General features: G+C 46.6%; 1 protein-coding gene across 1 annotated transcript; it reads right to left on the bottom strand.

Moving 5' to 3' along the window:
* Window positions 1–1,646: 1,646 nt before the first annotated feature.
* MEX3C (mex-3 RNA binding family member C) lies at window positions 1,647–19,728 on the bottom strand. Its single transcript, XM_055699251.1, has 2 exons — window positions 18,893–19,728; window positions 1,647–4,767 (listed from the first exon to the last, which is right to left on the bottom strand). Exons 1-2 carry the CDS (start codon window positions 19,554–19,556, stop codon window positions 3,542–3,544), a joined length of 1,890 nt encoding a protein of 629 aa, XP_055555226.1. The 5' UTR covers window positions 19,557–19,728; the 3' UTR covers window positions 1,647–3,541.
* Window positions 19,729–19,945: the final 217 nt, after the last annotated feature.

The following is a 19,945-nucleotide window of genomic DNA, read 5'->3' as shown; positions in this document are numbered from 1 at the left end:
CACGGAAGAATGGCCCTCGGGCATCTAAAATCCTTGGTGGAGCGGGAGAAATTCATAGACTAGTATCATAGAATGATGTAGGTGGGAAAAGAGCTTTCAGATCAAGTCCAACCGTTAACCCAGCACTGCCAAGGCCACCGCTAACCCCTGGCCCTGTGCTGCCAGGAAGAAGCAGGGATTATTCCCCACCTCCCCAGCCCGCAAAGAATAATCAGAAGCAGGTTCTGGTAATAAACCTAGCAGCACCCCAACATATCTACCCCACCGAGCCCCAGCAAGGCTCCCCTTCAGCACCCCCAGGCTGCAGGGAACAGCCTCGGGCAGCATTGCAAGCAGGATTTATAAATACACACCTCTGAAGCCAAACGGCCTTCAAATGCCTTTTCCTATTGACTGCTGTCACTCACCTCCATCCCAGGGAAGTCCATCCATGGTCCAGGTGCTCTGCTTTGCTGCAAACCTTCCCGGAGGGGAAGGGCTCCCTCCCACAGGCCCCCACTGGTGAGAAATCAAAGAATCGTTTTGGCTGGAAAAGCCCTTTAAGGTCATTGAGTTAACCCAGCACTGCCCGGGATGCTTCAACAGGGAGCAGTGATAAATCTGGATGGACATCGCTCAAGTACCCAAACACACCACAGCGACAGCCAGCACAACACCCAGACCAAGGAGCCTGCCGCTGGGCTCCTTCCAACTGCAAAACCAGAGTCAAAGAAGGAGGAGAGGCAAGAGAAGGCAGCTCATGGCAAGGAGGGGACGCGAGGACTTTCAATGGAAACAAGCGCTCTGCACCAGGCACAGGGCGCAAACCACCATCAGACTGGGAGGAAAACCAACAGGAGACCCGCACAACTTGACACCAGGAGGTACTTTCGCAACACCCCGTTGGAGCAGGTCCAGGGGAAGCCACGGGGATGGTCAGGGGCTGAGGCATCTCTGCTGGGAGAGCTGGGGTTGTCCAGCCCGGAGAGGAGAAGGCTCCGGGGAGACCTTACTGCAGCCTTCCAGCGCTTAGAGGGGGCTCAGGAGAAAGATGGGGACAGAGTTTTTAGCAGGGCCTGTCGCAACAGGACAAGGGGGATGGTTTTAAACTCAAAGAGGGGAGATTCAGACTAGATGGAGGGAAGAAATGTTTTACGCCGAGGGTGGTGAGGCACTGGCACAGGCGGCCCAGAGAGGTGCCCGATGGCCCATCCCTGGGAACATCCAAGGCCAGGCTGGACGGGCTCTGAGCAACCTGATCCAGCTGAAGGTGTCCCTGCCCATGGCAGGGGGCTGGGCTGGAGGGACTTTGAAGGTCCCTTCCCACACAAACCATCCCATGATTGCTGCTGCTGGCTGATGCTCACCAATACCAGCATGTGGAGTTTACCTCGCTGCTGTGCTGAAAGCCCCCTGAAATGCAAGCTCCCGAGTGTTACAGCTGGAAGACCACGAGTTGCTTGTCAAAGGCAGCATGTAAAGTCAGGAATTAGTGGAAAACAAGATTCTTTGCACATGAAGTCACCCAGCCACACCAAAGCCAGGTCCATGGTGTATTAAGCACTGGGAAACCCCCTGGGGGGGGGGGGGGGGGGGGGGGCATCAGCTAGCCACAGCCCCCGTGGGCTGCTCCAAGTGACAACTATGAAGACAGCAGAACATTCAAGTTAATGGAAACAAGTCTTTATTAAGTAACTTTTAATATCAGAAAAATAAAACTCTTGTAATTCTCTTTACAGCAAATATATAATATCAGTGCTTTGGCCATCATAAGTTAAAGGCCCTTTATCATAAAATATATGGTTTTTAAACTTTACTCAAATTGAATTTATAATCCCTATGACCTCCCTACATATACATAACAAAAAGTGTAGTAAAATTAGCAAATACTAAACTATATTGGTAGTTTATCATTCTTAGTTTGTGGTTTATAGAAATGGTACACGCACCTAATGTCTGTTGGTTCCTTGGCTTATTAGTTGCAGTGTACGATGCAATAAAATACAAAATACATGCTTGGTGAACATTTGTTCATATCTACGAGACTGCGGCTAGAGATTAGGTTTCAATACTGACATGTAACTACTCTACAAGCAATTACAGCATTAAAGTTATGCAGTACATAATATGCCATCAAGGCAACTCTTATACTGAAAATCATAAAATAAAAACCGTTATTTGTAAACTTTTATACGAAATGTAACTCTTCAAGTGGAAATAAAAAATAAAATTTTCTGTATATTTACTAGTTCAATACACATAATTTCTTTTTTGTTATACTGAGAAAAAAGCTTTGTCTCGTTTTGGGAAAATAATGCTTAAAAAAAAAAATAGAAAAATCCACCAGAACTCCACTTTGTGTCTTTTTTTTGTTGTTTTAATATATGCCAGCACAGATTTGGGAATGCACTGAGGATGAAAAAGCTAGGAACATCCACAGGTTGAAATGTAAGAAGCACGTTCAGAAGACTTTTTTTTTTTTCCCCTCCTTGTGATTGGAAAGAGTTTTGAAATGAAGTAAACTGATTGCAGAGCCCCTGTCACAGCTGCTGTCATGAATAATACAAGGGCACATACGCAACTCCCCCTTTTTCCTTTTCCTTACTAAAAATAAAGTATCTATTTATATATATGTGCAAGACAAATACAGATTGAACATAAAAATGCTTCACATTTTGAACTATATACTCTTTACAAATGTAATTTAAGAACAGCTTGATCAGACTAATGAACGGAATGTCAGCATCCTCAATGTAAGTCGAAGTATGTGCATCCCAAAGCCCTTACTGAAATGGGATGAAGCCAGACAGACTTTTCCACATTACACAAAGAAAAGCAGTGGGTAGGAATTCACAAACCAAGACGCTCCTGATCCTCTGAACATACTGCCCTTAACTTGTTGGACAAAATGGAGGTGCATCGGGCTGCTTCTCTTGCCCCACCTCACCTCATTATCTAAACCTGCCAATAACATAATCCATTTCAATAAATCAAACTATGCTTTTTTTTAAAAAAAGAAGTATTTGCAGTGCTGAAGAATTAGGCATAAGTTGTTGCATGAAGCAAAAAGAAAAAAAAATATTTCCCCAAACCTGTTTTTCAAAACTGGCAGTGTAAAGAAGGCAGCATTGGAAGTGTTGTTTGATATATTGATAATGCCACAAACTCTCCACAGCAGACGAGTACTTCTGCATTCAGGCAACGAGGTTCATTGCTGCCAGCACACAGAAGTCAAACGCTTAAAAGAGATCCTTTAGAAAGCCTGTAAAATTTGTTTTTTCAGTTGTGTAATTGATGAAAACTTCCCCTCCCTGTGCCAGACAATCACACCAGATGTATCTCTGCTAAACATGCCATCTGCTTACACTGAACCGGACAGAGACCACCTAGGCTTAGTGTTACCGTAGCAGCCTTTTGAGAAAGTAGAAATTTATTAACAACTTCAGCCTAATCCCAAGAAAGCCCAACAGTCAGAATTCATTAGGAAGTTTACTAGAGGGTACCATTACACCCATGCCTTTAAGAGTTTTTAAGAAGTCCATATACAATAATATCTATATATTTAAGAGTGAATTTGGATTGCCTGAGTAACAGCTGTCTGGCAAACGGGACACGATGGCGTTTCCTTTTCACAGATTTTGTTGGCACACTCCATGCAGAAGAGATTGTGGCCGCAGGGGACCAGGGCCGCAATGACTTCGCTCTCGAAGCAGATCACGCAGTCGTGCTTCCGTCTCGACTCGGGGGGCGAGCTGGACGTGGAGCCCCCGTTGGAAGAGGAATAGCTGTTGGTACCATTGGAAAAAGCGGGGATGTATATGGGAAGGCCGGCTTGGTGGCCAGTGCTAGGCGGGTCGCTCCTCACTCTCCTAGCCAGCGGGTGATCGAGACTTTCTGGAAACGTGGGTGACAGGCGAGGAGTAGACGGCTGGCTCCCTCGGCGCTGAGGCTTGGCGTTACTAGCAGGGTCGCTACCGAAGCCAGAGAGAGGGTTTACAGGTTCAAAAGGAGTCCAAATGGTTTGGGAAGGCGTCGGTAAGGAGTCATATGCGGGAGAGTCGACCGCAAGGTCTTCCGTGCCCACCGAAGGCAGTGCTTCTCCAAACCAGAAGTTGCCTGTGCTGAATGGACTCGTGGGGCTGAAGTCAGCCAATCTATTGCTTCCAAAATAGGAATCTGTGGAGCCACTTCCCAAGGAGCTGGAGCTGTCATTTCTATAATTAGAAATCATTCTGGTGCGGCTAGGAGGGACAAGATTAGAAGCAAGCCATGCAGACCCGAGAGTGCCACCTTCGAAGCTCACGTCAGTACCGTTGTAATGGAAATCGTTCTCTTCGTTCAGCTCTATGTAGTTCCCAGTACGCATGGCTATGTGCATCTCTATCTCCTCACGCGCGCGGTCGACGTTTTCGGGCATTCCTGTGACTTCGAAGACTGGCTCCTTGTCTCTGCTGGGAGTGACTATGTAGGTATGGGTCTGCTGCTGAATTCTTTTGATTGTAGCTCCTTTCGGTCCAACCACTAGCCCAACTACACGGTAAGGCACCCTGACTTGGACTGTCGTCTGACCTGGCAGGTTGGGGGTACATGGCAAACCTCCCAGGGCAGGGCCGTTCTTGTTGCGCGACGCTCTGATCATGGAGAAGTGTTCGGCAGCTGACAGAATTTCCCTTTTGGCCATGGCTACGTCCTCTTTTCGTCCAGTGACAACAAAGATGGGCTCTTCTCCACGAACGGGGGTCTTAATGTAAGTATTTGTCTTGGCCCGTAGTGCTTTTATTTTGCAACCTGTTTAAAGGAAATACATGCAAGTTTAGCGAGACATCTAAGTTTAGAAAGCCACAAGAAAGCAGTCTATTTTAAGCTGTTTGAGAGCTTCAAGAAACCATAGGGTGAAACCAGAAGCAGCTGTTTTCATCTCTGCAAGCCACATTACAGAAAGTGGTAACAACTTCTACCTATTATTTCCAAACAGACCTCTTGACACTTGGGAGCCACAAACTGTTTTAGCAACATTTCTTGGGCTGCTTTAGCCTATAATTTCCTCAATTACTATTAGATGGTGAACAAACGTGGATGGCTTTTTCTCTCCAAGAGCCACGCTTGTGATTATCCCATAAACATTGGTGGGTTTAAATTTTTTCCATCGATGGGGTATCCTTCAGTTATTTTTAAGATCCTGCAAAAAGGAGTCAAGGCTCACTCATTTGCGCACGTAACTCTACTGGTATGCTAGCCTTTCACTGACAAGCGTGACCTAAAACCAAATCAAACATTTACAAGCAAGAGAAGGGTATCTCAACCTCTGTAGGATATAGATAAAATTATTGAGTTACTGAGAACTCTTCATTTGCTTCCTGTTAGCAATAAATGTTATTTAAACCTTACTCTTCCCTGTGGGATGAAGGAGCTACTCCTTGAACTGTCAAGTAGGAGTTCAAGCGGTTTGTTGCATGCAAATAAGGCTTGCTATGTGATATTATGTGCCTACGTGGAATTTCTCTCGTTACCTGGGTAAACACAGTCTGAAAGAGAAGCACAAACTTAGCGGAACATTTGTCTCTGGTTTTTGGAGACTGAATTATAAAGTTTGCCAGGACACGGCGGTGGCAGGCTCTTTCCTTAGATGCTTACGGTGTTTTGGCGTGGTGCATACAGAAACACCTTCTACCCATCACAGGACCAGAACAGCAGGCAGCGCAAAATTAAGACACGCAAGCAGGTCCGTGACCTGCAAGAGAGCCTACTGGACTTAGTCTTAACTGAATTTCACCTATATTAAAACCAACTCAAAAGCACATCACCCTAAATGTCATTTTACAGCAAACCTCATCTTGAAATAACTGTAAGCAACATTTGCAGATCAAGTGCTTTTAAGCATCATTTCACTTGCAGAGTGAAATTTGTTCCCATTTTTCTCATTTACTTGAAGTACCTCATGTCTGGGTCCACAAAAGTGTCTCTCAAAATAGAATTGTGTCAGTCCCTCACACCCAAGTACCACTAGCAATAATTTTACAGTTCAAAGGCCAAAGATGCACTTTAGTCAGGACTATCTAGTAACAGAAAAAAAAGCAAATACACAGATGCAAGCTGGAATAGAGGGAAGGAAGGGCTGCTTGTTGCAGGGCCCCTGCACACAGCAAGGAAAAAAGCTGAACACAACAGCCCTTTGTTTCCAGGACACAGCTGGAGAGGAAGTTCATTATCTTCAACAGCTTGTCAGGAGGGCTCTCAGAGGCCCTACCTCCACCAGAAAGCGCAGGGAGGACCACGGGAGGGCTCCCGCAAGGCCAGGAGCGAGGCACAGGCAGATCTGCACAAAGAGGGGGACACAGACCCAGGAGCCCCACAAGTAGTTTGGCAAGCGCAGCAAGTATCTGCAGGGGAGAACAAACCCATGAGCCTCAACCTCCCAGGACAGCCCGCTGAGAAGGGCATTAGTGCTCTAGCAGATAAAAGAGGGGAAAAAATACAGACGTGAAGTAGCAAAGCAGAGAGCCTTTGAAGCCGTGCCATTTCCCTGCTCGTAACAGACAGCAGCACCTCGCTTTGGCAATTTGCCTTTACTCTCTCCACCTCTTTGTTTGCGTTTTTTCCTCTTAAGTACATCTGCTCACCCGCTCTGCTTCCCATTCCTCCACGGTTACTCAGAAAAGATGGTGGGCTCAAACCTTAAACCCGTAAGGATCCCTAAAATGGTGCTGATGAAGTTTTCACACCCATCAAGCCCTCTTTACTGGAAGACCTGAAACCAAAGTCATCTCCTGGTGGGTATTAATTATTTTCCAATTTACACGACTTATTTTCATTTACTCCACCCCACCCAAGTATATATCCTTATTTCCTAAAAACTACTGAGGCAGCATTTAAATACCAGGAGCATCTAGCACAAGACACACATGTATTAACAGCTATATAATTCTTTTCCATATGCCACAGTTCAGAGCCTACTTTATTCTAGATTCTGAAGCGCCTTAGCAATTCTTACAGTTTACATTTTAGACAAGATTTTCCCAATCTTTTAGAAGCCCAGATCAAGTGAAAAATCTGCACCTTCAGCTCCATTCCCCACGTGAGCTGCAACTCCCAGAGACTGCTTCGCCAGAGCCACATTTCCAAAGCACTCTGGTGCGAAGAAAAGCCTTCTCGCCTTTCTTCCGCAGGCTGCTGAATGATGCAGACCAAGGTGGGCAGAGCTTTTCTTTTAAGGCATGAGTCACATACCTAGAAAGCAGGGGCCAAACGCTGCCTCAACTCCCTGCAGTGGCAGAACAAGACTTTTCAGCATTGGAAAGATGGCTTCAATGGAAAGCCGACTCCGCAGACCGTCAAGGTCAACCCTCAAACTTGATCTGAAGTTAGGAAGAACTGAAGAAAGTCACCACATACAAAACCCAACATTTCTGAATGAGTCAGTCAACACCCACTGGGTTTTGTCTGCAAGGAGTGCTGGAAAACCCCGCAACAGCCAGTCATGTCAAAACGCGAGGTCAGTAGCCCATTCTACCACCTCTGAAGGATGATCTTTCTATTTGCTTTTACCCAGCTGCTCTGGCTTCCCACCCTCCCCCATCAGTCACTACACTGAGGCGATGATACAAAGCACGGCTGATCCCATCCCCTCTCCAACAACTCACAGCAACCAGAGGCACTGCGGCCACAATGACACAAGGTCGGTCAGCTATGAAGTCACGTGGCCAAAGGATGAATCAAGAAGTTTCCCAATCCCCTGAGCTAAGTAATCACAGAAAGACAAAGGGGAAAAAAACAAAACATACTGCCCCACACTTTTGTAATAAATCATCAGATCTTTGTATCCAAGATTCTGAAATACACAGATTAAAAAAAGCCTGAAAAGAGGACTTCTAGACTGGGAACTCAATATAATCAAACCTTTCAACGTAATTTTAGTTTTGGTATGATAATGGAAGTTATTCAATACAAGTTATCATGCTTGGTTCAGCAGCATAAGCACTCCTAAGCAGCATGTTCAGCCCTAAGTACATACTGACATAGTTGATGCAAACCCCTTTAGTTTTGCTTTTGTTTAGGTAAAGATTTAGTGCTTGCAAAGCTTTAGTACTTGCCTGCCCAGGCACCCGAGGAGGAGCTGAGCCTGTACCAAGCCCTGCAGGCAGCGTTCATCCTGTGCTGGCTGATTTGTATCATTCTTCTCAAGCCTCCTCCCCATTTTTCCCTTAAGAGGATTATCTGACTGAACATTTTAAACACACTATGAACGTTATACTCCCCAGGAAACTTAAAGGTAGCTCTGAAGGAACAGTTTACCTCACACAGCTGATTTAAAATGATCACATACTTTCTTCTGCCCTCCCCCCCGCCCCCCCCCCCCCCCCGGAAGTGAGAGTGAGATGTAGCAGCCACAGCACCCACAGTCCTTACCCATCGCAGCACCAGCCAGCTCAGCCTTCACTCCGACTTTCACCTTTCATCATCACAAACGGGACAAGGTAAGTCAAACCCAGTACCAGGCCACTTACTCCACGAGGGAAACTCCCTGGTGGTGCCGGCAGAGCCAAGTGACCGCAGCGGGAACACTGTGCACGCCTGCCTCATGCCACGCCAGCGGGCCTGCTGCCATGGACCACCAGCAAAAGCATCCCCCTGACTCCTCTGCCCAGGAGAAATGGAACCTTCCTCTCCATTTCTTTCTTCTGCTGAATTCACCCCAGTGCCACACACTGGGAATGGGACAAGGATTGATTGACAGATGAGGATCCTTTCGTTACATGGTCTCTTCCAATGGGAAGGGAGTCCTTCATGCTTCTCAGTACCAATATTGGCAAAATGCAGCCTGTCAAAGCAGAGAAGCAGGGACACACACTTCATACCCACGTCCCTCCTCCAGCTCTTGCCAAACACTGTGAAACTGGGCTTCAGGCATGCACAGGAACCCAAACCTTCTTACCATCACGTCTGTTTAACCTTGCCTCCTCAATTACATAGGGCTTTAGGAAAAAAAATCCTGAAAAAAAAAAGTTTACCTAAATAGAAACCCAAAGGGCACGGTGGGTAAAAATTCAGCACGCAGTCCCTGTGAACCACAGTCAAATGATGATACCAGTTTCTTCTCCTCCCCTGCTCCTGCCAAGTACCTAGCTACAAGAGAACCTCCTGTAGCTCCTTAGACACACAAGCCCTGTGGGAAGCCACGGGTACCGCCTGGACTGTCAGAGCAGCGAGCAGGGTGAAGCTGCATTAGCCCCAACTCCTCTCTGACGCAGAAGGCAGGGCTGATGAGCAGCCCCGACCAAACCTGCCATCCTCCAACTTGGCCCCAGAGCAACTGCAGGCAAAGCAGAGATCTCGCAGATAGGCCTCCGCAGCTCATCAGCTCTAAAGACAAAGCCCTAGTTCACAGGAATATATTTTTCAGTAGCTTTGCCGTTATCTGAAGAAAGGCAATACTGTATTACAGCCTCCACTCTGCATACAGTCTTCAGCACCCTAACCACCGATTTTGCAATATGCTGACACCACGCAAGGAGGCAGCGACAGAATAATTAGTGGCATCGACCTGGAACCACAAGTTGCTGGTAGAACCGTGACTAATTCCTTCCCTAGAAAGTAAGGGCAGGGTCTGGGAAGTCCCCGCAGGGGATGGCACAGCGGTGCCAGGCCGGCCAATGTGAGAGGGGACTGCACAGGGATTTGTTTTCTCTGAACCTGCAACTGTTGTGTATGGACAGAGCTTTAAAAGTAGAGCCTGTTAAGCTGGCACAGCCCTTATTTCATTGCCAAGTTGCCACAAGCTTTTAATTGGAGAGTGAGAACTCCTGCAGCTAAGGTAAGGAAGATTTGCAGAGACTGAAACACTGGGTGTACCAGAAAGCGAACAGCTGCTGGGTCTGCCGAGCATAACACTGCCCACCTGATTAACAAACAAAGAAAAATTAATCTACTTCATTAAGAATGACTGCTGTACGTGTTTTTCAGCAGAGCTGTTTCATTCCCACGGGTGGTACAAGCTGCATTCTTTTGCTTAAACACTGAATGCTCCCTCTCCGATGTGACATGGCTAAAAACATCTATCCGGTTTGTGATCATACAATATATGCCCCACTTACTAATCAGAGATGAAGCGGCATTGGACAGAAAATAAAATCCTATTCCAAGTTGTTTAATGATTAAGCCTCCTTAAGCAGGCTGGCTACCCAAGAAAATTAAGACCAGAACATTTCTTGCACTCCACTAGGTTATTAAAAGTCATATGACATATACTACCTGTTGTCTGGTCAGTTGATGGACTGACTCTGGTTCACCTTTTGCCTAAGATCAATTGATTCATCTCACACCTTGTTTTAATTCATGGACTGGAGAACTTCAGCTCCCAACAATACTGTTTTTTCAACTGGCTGTTGAACATAGCTAGTGGATTAAAGGAAGACAAAGAAAGTAATTTCTCCACACTTGCAAAAGATGATGATCTGTACAAAAAACTAGATCTATGTACTCAGGCAGCTACTTATCAGCTATTACTTATTTATTCTTTTCATTTTTGATTTTAGGAATGAAGGCTGTAAAAATATCGCTTCTAAACTTTGTTTTTGAACAATTTTAGGAGACAGGCTTAACCTGGATAACAATTATCAATCAGAATTTTTTGAATGCAAGTTCTCATTTATTTTTATGCAGCTTTCCATACAGCAAGTTGCAGAAGGTAAACTGAGAGACACCTCACCGCAGAGCACAGCATCCATCCTGAAGACAGGACTAGACCAAGCACCAACGGCTTTAACGGCTCCCCATTAGCATTCTATAGCGCAGATAATAGTCTGATCACTATTTGGGTTAATTAGACAGTAAGATTAGGGCTCCCCTGTGACAACTAGACATGATACATGCCAGAGAGCTAACAAATATGAGTACACCATGAGACAGGAGCAGCTTGCAGCTGGGATTTGCTCAGGCTCACGGGGCAGGCTGCTGGCAGGTTTGGAAACAGGAGGTGACAGTCTCCAAAGAAGAGAGCAGGCTAACTGCTTAAACGGGCACACAGACATGGGCAGATTTTAAGGAACAGCTGTTTTGTTCACCACCTCACAAACCAAAGCGATCTCCTCCTCCCTGGTGGTACTCGAAACAAAGTTCCTTGGAGATGTCCGCATGAAACACACAAGTAGAGTCGTGAGATTAACGTCCCTGGGCAAAGGCTCTTCCTGCAGGCTACCCAAGTGCTAGCATGTGCTCCTGCTCTTCACTGGGTTGCATTTTTTAGAGGACATTTCCTATTTAGCACAGTAAGGATGCCTTGTAATGAGAACCCACCAAGCAGAGCTTCTTCCCAAATTTACAGTCCAAAATGTGATATGGATATCATTGCAACCCAAAACTTAGGAACAAAGTTCTGACTTCCTGCACTGGAGTGTGGCTGTATTAATGGTTGCAGACAACGACTGTACCTGAGAAGTGCTGTACCTTGGTAATGACCATCTTTCACTTCTAACTGTAATGACACCACAATAAGTAATGCTACAAGTAGGCACATTAGTGACATTAGTGTAGAGGAGAAAGAGAAACTCAACTGACAGCCACTCTGATAAAGTTACTCTAAGAGAAGGAAAGAAGACATACAGGTCTCTCACAAAAAAATAAAAATTAGAGCATTTTATACCAAAGACATTTTTCCTACCTCCTGACCCCATCATTAACTTACCACTGCAATCAAAGGCTTTTAGTTACACTGCAGTTACCAAACCCCCATGCCTGCCTGTGGGACATTTCAATATGACTCACGCTATATATAGCGACCGAGACTGCTCCCATTATAATTCCATCACACTTACCCACTTTTGGGGAGCAACTGACCACTTACGTCGCTTTGTATTTTTTACATGTTCAAATGCTAAGAGGAGACATGACTTTCCTACTTGTCATCATCCAGCTGGGTTTTTAGGCTAGATACTTTCCAGACCTGCACTTCAAGTCTGAACGCACCAGGCGCCGCAGCCACATGGGCTCGCTTAGGTACCGGGAAGCAGGACAACCTGGAGATCCCGAGTACTTCAACTGAGAGCCAAGGAATCACAGTCAACTACTTGGCTGTGCCAGACCACAGGGAGCAGGATTTTGGTTGGCCCTACTGCTGCCAAGCTAACAGGTGGGAAGAGGTCAGCTTTAAGTGTCTCCGATGATGCTGAGGAAGCTTCCCAAGATAGTTTGTGAACTCTCAGGGACACTTCCCTTTTCTGGGAAACAAAAGCCCTGGCTACAGAACCACACAGAAACTCTTTACTGAGGATTTCTTAGTTATGCATCAATTTATCAATCCATTTAGATATCAATCCTGTACAGAATGAAGTAGTCAGCCTGCACACTGTTTCTTTTCTCTATCAGGCTGGGACAATCTCTCAAATCAGCAATCTTACCGGCAGAGGAATATTCCAATTCCCAAGACAGACTGCAACTCAGTAAACAAGTTACATGCTGCAAAAGAGCTAGAGGGCAGCAACTTATATTATTAATTACTTGCACTACTGCAGCACCAGGCCCATGGCAGCAGCTGCTGAGCATAATTAGAAAGATTCAGTGGTAGAAAAGCGATCATTATGAGAGAGATTACATCCAGGCAGCTACAGGAAAACAGTTGTTTCCATTAGGAACACTCATCTAGTGAATATAACAGATTGGTGCAAGCAACAGGATTGGGAAAGCTGACCTGCCAAAGGAGGCTACTAAAAGGGACCACCACTCAACACGCCACACAGCGTGCCACGATGGCCAGTAAAAGGAAGATTGCAAAAAACCTATGCAAATCTTCACCTGCACCCAATCCTCGATTCAAAAGTGCTGTGACACCTGTTTTTTCACACACAAAAATCCTACGGTATATTGTAAAATGAACTAGAAGGTAAAGAGTAAGAGATACTGTGTTGTTGTTCAAAGGAGCAGCAGAGAACTCTGTGCAGGCTGCAGAGCTACCGACTCATATCAGTGAAGGAAACTCAGATCTCAGACGTTGGCGAGATCTCATGAACTTAAAGGAATACCTGCAAGAGAGAGAAAAGGAAGACATTCTTAAAGAGTAACTGAAATTTGAAACAAATGCTTGATTTACAGCTTTTTGGTCTTGCCTTTGATTAAATAATAATTAAAAAAAATTATGTTCTAGTGCTCAGCAGCCTTTTTTTCTTACAGCGAGTTTGCAACCCTACTCCTGTTAAATTTTTTTGCCTGCAATGAGGAATTGGCTCTGTGGGGTGGAGATATTGCATGAAAAACAAATTTAAGATCTCTGAGATGTCCAACACTTCATTTAGAACAAAGCTTCTCTTCCAGAAATTCAGACCACAGTGCACCAGAAGAGAGAGCAGCATGAGCTAAGACAGGGAAACACACAGTATCTGCTGACTTTAACAGCTTAAAAAAACATTTCATCACCGTTTTCTCATGCCACAGACAGGTTAGCCCAGTGCAGTTCGGAAGCACATTAATCATGATTTCTTTTGTATGCGCATGTCAAACTTTACAAAACCCATACTCTTTCAGAACACAGCTATTTTACAAGAAAAACAATAAGGACCAGAGGCTTAGAAACTGCATTTTACCTTGCAGTATTTATATTATTTTAATTTCAGCTTCATAAAAAAAAAATCTTACTTATGCAGGTATTCATATGTTAAAATCTACAGAATTTCTGGCAGACTACAAAAGAGAAAAAAAATATCTCCAGCATGCACTGTTTGGTGTGCTTCCCACCCAACAAGCCAGACAAGAGCAGCATTTATGACTGAGGATTTATGATCCCAGCTGGAGAACCTGCACCCTTCTGACACACTTTGCAACTCGAGTTGGAACTTTGCATAGCACAAATGACAAATAGCAGAACTGAAATGATGTTTGTCACACAGTACCAGAGCAATAAACCACCGAAACTTCAGCAGTGACTGCAGACTGTGCCAGGCCACGGTATGCTCATGTTCCTGGAGTTCCAGGCTCTAAAAATGACAAGACTTCCAACTTCTTAGAAAAACAGCTTTTGTAATGGATTTCAACAAATGCCTCAAGTTTTCTTTCAGTCTTTAGAACAAGCCATTTAATACAGCATTTATTAACCTGCTTGTTATAGAAGACGCAAAAAAAAAGTCATCTGAAGTTTAACTGCCTTTTCAGCTTTCACTTAAAATAAGTCAGCTGAACCTGTGGTCTTTGTGGCAATCAGCTGACACCAAGATACATGATGACTTCACTCACACAAATTAAACTTATTCATGAGAGTGGAAATCTTAGAGCATCCAGTTTTAAAAAACAACAATATGCAACTCAGACTAGTTAACTATGCTCACGCTGACTACTTCTTACAGGTCAGGAATTAATAACCAGTCACGGCTACATAAGTATTGTCAGTAATTCAGTAACATTATTATCACAACCCACCGAGACATAAAACCAGACATACAGTTCTTTCTGAAAGGACTATAATTATCTCACCATAGGACATTTATGTACTGTACTCAGCTAACACAAGTATTTGCTCCAGGATTGTTTTAGCACTGTTTCCACTCCCCGAGAGCAATAGCTATTGTTTTTATTTGGCTGTTCATCTCTGCCAGATAGTTATCGGCTACCAACAACTTAATAAGAATTTGTTTTGTTGTTTCAACTTACAGGACTATTTTAAGCAAAGTAGTATTTTGCTCAAGAGCCCACATTCAAAAGCAAAGAGCAAAAAGGAGCCCAAGATCATTAAATATGCATAAAAATGTTATTTTAGTTGCAAGGCTGTCTCATGCACAGCAGTTTTGTCATTATCGATTTAATCAGTGAAATAGGATGATATCATTCCTCCTCCTCTTACTCATCTGGGGTTTGGAGACCGCCCTGCCCGTTTCAAGTTCTGCAGCCATCATCCAAACTATGTGTACTGAAGGAAGAGAAGCATCACGCTTTACAGTTAAGTAGCTTCAACTCGAGCGATGTCTTAGACAAGAACAGTATTGTCAGCTTCATCAAGGATATAAATGCTTGGGAAATCTCGTTACTTGGACAGTCACAATGCTGGAACACATTAGCAAATATATTCCAGCAATCATTATCTGAAGACAGTGAATACACTCAGGGATGCAGCATCTCCCTACAGGACAGACTTTTGTCCCTTCCAGCATCTCTCAAGTTTTCTGTTCATGTCTTCAGACACCATCCCTCTCTCGTGCATTATTCAAAAGAGCTTTTAGTGTTTAAACATGTCTTCTTTTTTTAGCATAAAGAGAGTAGTGGGGAGCACTAAAGACTCCAGTGAAACTTGTCAAATCCTTCTCAATGCCCACCAAGCCATGGCAGGACTACTACAGAAAACCACCATCACCAACTTTATGTATGGGAAACAGTTTTCAGGTGATCCACTGCAGACTTTCAGAAGTCCTTCACATGCTTTAGAGATTAAAAAAAATAGAATCTTCCAAGTTGGACCGCCACAAGTTTTTTTAAGTCTGGATACACACTTATATAATTTTGGGTATACTCCCTATGCCAGCTTTTCTCAGTCAAACAAGGTCACCTCCTCAGCAATGCAGCTTTCTTGCTACCACTTCTCAAAAGCACTTTCTCCAACTTTTTTCTTTTTTAACCCAATGCAACTTTGTGCATGCAGGATTTTTTAGCTGCTGACAGCAAAGGAAATCACTTTTCTGATCAGCATGATGACTGGCCAACTTACTGAAGGTTGGATTCAACAGCTAGTTCAAATTCATACAGGAAGCCTGTACAATGCCATGAATGGAATCTAGTTTTCCTGGCTTCCAGTCACATGCCTTTAGAAGAATAAAAGGATACAAATATCTCCTCCTTTGTTGCTCACCTTTGAGATTCTTCCACTTCAAAGACTACAAAGAATTATATTACACTACGCCAACCACTGTCCGTCAGCTTAATTTTGGAGGGTACAAGTGGAATAAAAAAAAAAAAATGTTGAGGACATCTAAGATTCAAAAAACACCCAACAACAAAAATAAGCACAGGAAACTCACCAGGTTTCAGAGATACTACAGAACTTTTTTTATTATTATTTAAGAAGGAATTCCTACAAGTCATTAAAAGAAAATCCTACTTAAGCCTTTTCCAGTGATACAAAAGCTTCCAGCAACAACACACTGAACTACTGCCACAATAACTAACCCAGCAGCCTCCAACGTAGCTTCACAAGAAAACAGTCAACCACAAAGTACGTTTCAGGCACTTCACACCTTCCAAAGCTGCCACATCCCACATCTGTGCACAGCTACCAGCACAGATTCGGCAAGAGCATCTACCCAGGTGGGAACCTGCAACATAGTGACCTTGAGCGGGGCTGTGGGAGCACCACTTCAGCACCTGAAGTGCTATATTTCCGAAGCTTGCACATAATTGGAAAAAGTGTTACATGCAAGCACTGTCAAGGTTTTTGCTTGTCTACAGCTCTCTTGGGAATTGGGGGCTCCTTCAGTCTGATACTGTGTCTAGAAATTCTCTTCCTCCATGCAAAAAAATTAAATTTGGATAAAGAATACTATGGAATTCTGGTTATCATTACTCTTTCAATTAGGGGGTTAGGACTTACAATAAACATGTTTTCAGACACAGCAGCGGGGCCTCCAGCAAAGCCTAGATCAAACTCAGCACTCATGGTATTTCAGAGCTGATGTTTTTGGGCCGCAGACATTTCAAGTTCTTTTTATACCTCACGAAGACAGCAACAGAAAGAATATAAACTTAATCTTCGTGAAAATCCATCAGAAGTAACATTCCAATTGCATCACCCTTACATAATTACATATTAAAGTATTACAGCATAGAGGAGCCTGGCATAAAACTTCAGCTGAATTTGTTCGAGACAGTGCAACCAGCTGGTTACGGTGCATGCTAGGAAGAGAATATGCAGCACCTTCATTTTTAGAGAGCAGAACAATCAGCAAAGGATGCAGCTTCAGCCAGCCTTGCTCAAAGCAGACCAAGCTGCGCTACAGCTGACACCACTTTGCTGGGCTAGAGCACAGACAGACACACACAAAGCAGGTGGGTGAGAGCACAAGAGCCTCTAGCCCATGCCGTCAGCCAGCACAGCTCTGGGCCATAAAAGGAGATGCAAGGACTAGTATTTCTAAGAAATCTGGCAAATATTTAATGGAACTAATACAAGTTATGTAAGTCAGTCTCTAAATGTTAAGTCTCCATCGAATGAGAATTTTGGAGGACCTCCTTACACAAAGCTTTTGGGCAAGTATATTTGGTAATGATTTTTTTAGTTCTCCCTCCACTCCTTCTGCTCCTTCCCCTTTTGTAACCCTAATTCTTTTTATGATACAATCCCTCCCCACAGAGGCTAAATATTTTATCACAAGCTAAACAGTGTGACATCAGATAAGAAATAAAAGCAGAAGCAGCAAATGAACTCTTCAGGAACAGTGATCCTATTTTTTATGCAAACTCCATTCTCTTGTTTTTAAGGGACTCAAGTACTGAAAAATACACAACTGAGAACAATCCTGATCTGGTGGAGAATAAACACAGCAGCCTGACCAGTCCTTGAAGCCCAACAGTTTGTATTTCTCATTTAAAGGGCTGCAGCAATAACAGTTTTCAGTCCTGTTTTCCACCCTCCTGCACCCCGCCATCCCCAATGACATATGAGCAAAGACTCAAGACATTCAAACACTATTTCTTGGAAAAGATATTTTCTGCTTAAAAGGATGGACTTGTCTGCATCAGAGGAAGCTACCTGCCAATTTCTGCAGCACAGCTGTTGGTTCTCCTTTGACACACCCAACAAAAACCCCACCCTTGACTGCTAAAATCCTAAAATAAACACAGCAAGAGGAAAAAAGAAAAAAAGTCTGCCTAAGCATCAGTGTTCAGTGGGCATTTTAGTACCACATTGGTTTAGACTGGTTTTTACCACTTCGTCCATATTCCAGGGAAAAAAGGAAACAAAAGCCACACTGATGTAGAGACCAGACAGCATAACCACTTGTTATCAGAGCTGATCAGCAAACGAGACACACCACCCCCAAACCAATAAAGAGTAACACACACACAAAAAAAAAAGGAAGAGGAAGAGAGTGGCAACTTCATTGTCTGCTTTTCCACACCTACACTCGACACTGCTCAGCACTTCTCCTGATGCACAAAAAGTGCTTTTAATATTAGGTTCACTGCCAGAGAACTGGCGCAAAACATCATCTTTCTAACTCCTCCAAGCACTGCTCCCACAAGACCACATGAAAGGCCAAAACCGAACATGACATCACCGATATGACCTTATCCTAACAGCGTAACAGAGACCCAGGGAGTCTAGCAAGAGCAATCAACAGGAAGCCACAACCCCAGCAGAAAGACAAGAGCTTCCACCCAGAAGAGGGCTGCATGTGGCTCCTTTCTCCATCTTGCTGGCCCCAGAGGTCCCACTTTGCCTCAGTGTGCTCCATGGGAAGCTGTAGGAAGAGTGTCAGCCCAGGGCCTGCTCTGCCGGGCACGTTAAGAGGCCTTCACCCCAAAGTCTCTGTAAAACACAGTCCAAAGTTCCTGGGGTGAAGCGTGGCTTCCTTCCGAGGGCCACAAGCTGAGCATCGCTGAGGACCAAAGCCTGTGCCAACACCTACCTGCCCACGGCCACACTACACACTGTTTTACAGCCAAAATTAACCATAAGCCAAGGTCTGAGCGAAGCCAGTGCTGGCTCTCGGCTCCTCCAGCAGGGCCGCCTGTCCCCGCTGGGGAAGCCGGGGTGTGGAAACGAGGTAGGCCCCAGGGCCACGAAGCCCCTACCGAGGTGAGGGGGCTCCCCTAGCCGCCTCCCCCCCATGGGGTGCTGCGGCCAGTGGCCTGCCCCGAACCCCGGGGGCCGGGCAGGGGGCCCAGGCCTCGGCCCGGCCGCCCCCCCCCCCGGGGGTACCCCCCGCCCCGCTGCCCCACTCACCCTGGCGACCCACGATCTCGGCCACATGCTCGGAGCTGGGCACGGGCACGCACTCGGTGGTGTTGACGCTCTTTCGGCGCAGCAAGGCCGCCTGTTCGCCGTTGAGGCCCGCCGCTCCCCCGCCGCCGCCGCCCAGGCCGCCGCCGTAGGCGTGGGACAGCATCGCCGCCATCATGCCCTGAGGATCGTCCGCCCCGCAGAGCACCCCCGCCACCTCCTGCGCATCGAAGGAGGACGAGAGCAGGACGGAGCCCAGCCTCGGCAGCAGCGGGAGCGGCTGGGAGGGCGAGGAGGACGAGGAGAGCAGCAGCAGCGCGGCCGGGTCCTCCTCCTCGTCCTCCCCCGCCAGCAGCTCCTCCTCCAGCTCCAGGTCTCCCTCGTCCCCCGCCGCCGCCTCCTCCTCCGCCTCGCCAGGCCCCGGCTCTCCGGAGGGATCAGGCAGCGGCACTATGCCCGTCCGCCGCCGCCGGGCTTGCCGCCGGGCCGCCCCCACCTCTCCGCCGCCGGCAGCGGGCAGGCCGCAATCGCGGAGGCCGAGAGCGGCTAGGCGCTGCTGGAGCAGCAGCAGCGGCGGGTGGTGCGAGGGGAGGCGCGGCGGTTCGGCGGGCTCGGCGGCGGGGGAGGCCGCGGCTGGGGAGGCCGCGGCGGTGCTGCCGCTCGGCATGGCGAGGGAGGCGGTGCGGGCCAGGGTTAGCGGCGCCGGGCCGCCATGCCGCGGCGGGCAGCGAGCGTGGCGGGCGCGGCCTGGGCACGGGGGCCGCGCTCTTCAGCGCGCCTTTTGTCCCATGGCGCTCCCCTCGGCGGCGGCCGCGGGCGGCGGCGGCGGCGGCGGGGGCGGGGCGAGCAGGAGGAGGAGGAGGAGGAGGCGGTGCCGGCCCGCCCCGCGCTTGCAGCTCCGCCATTGGGCGGTGGAGCCGGTTCCTGGGCGGGGCCGAGGGGTGGGCGGGGCCTTTGGGTGTGGCGGGTGGAGGCCGTTACCCGCCCCCCTCAGGCCCCCAGGGAGCCTGCGCCTGGTCGGGGGCTGTGAGGGGGGCTGGGGGGGGGCCGGGGTTC

This window comes from Falco cherrug, chromosome Z, assembly GCF_023634085.1.
Source record: "Falco cherrug isolate bFalChe1 chromosome Z, bFalChe1.pri, whole genome shotgun sequence".
In the NCBI taxonomy this organism is placed as follows: domain Eukaryota; kingdom Metazoa; phylum Chordata; class Aves; order Falconiformes; family Falconidae; genus Falco; species Falco cherrug.
This window is presented reverse-complemented; position numbering and strand designations above follow the sequence as displayed.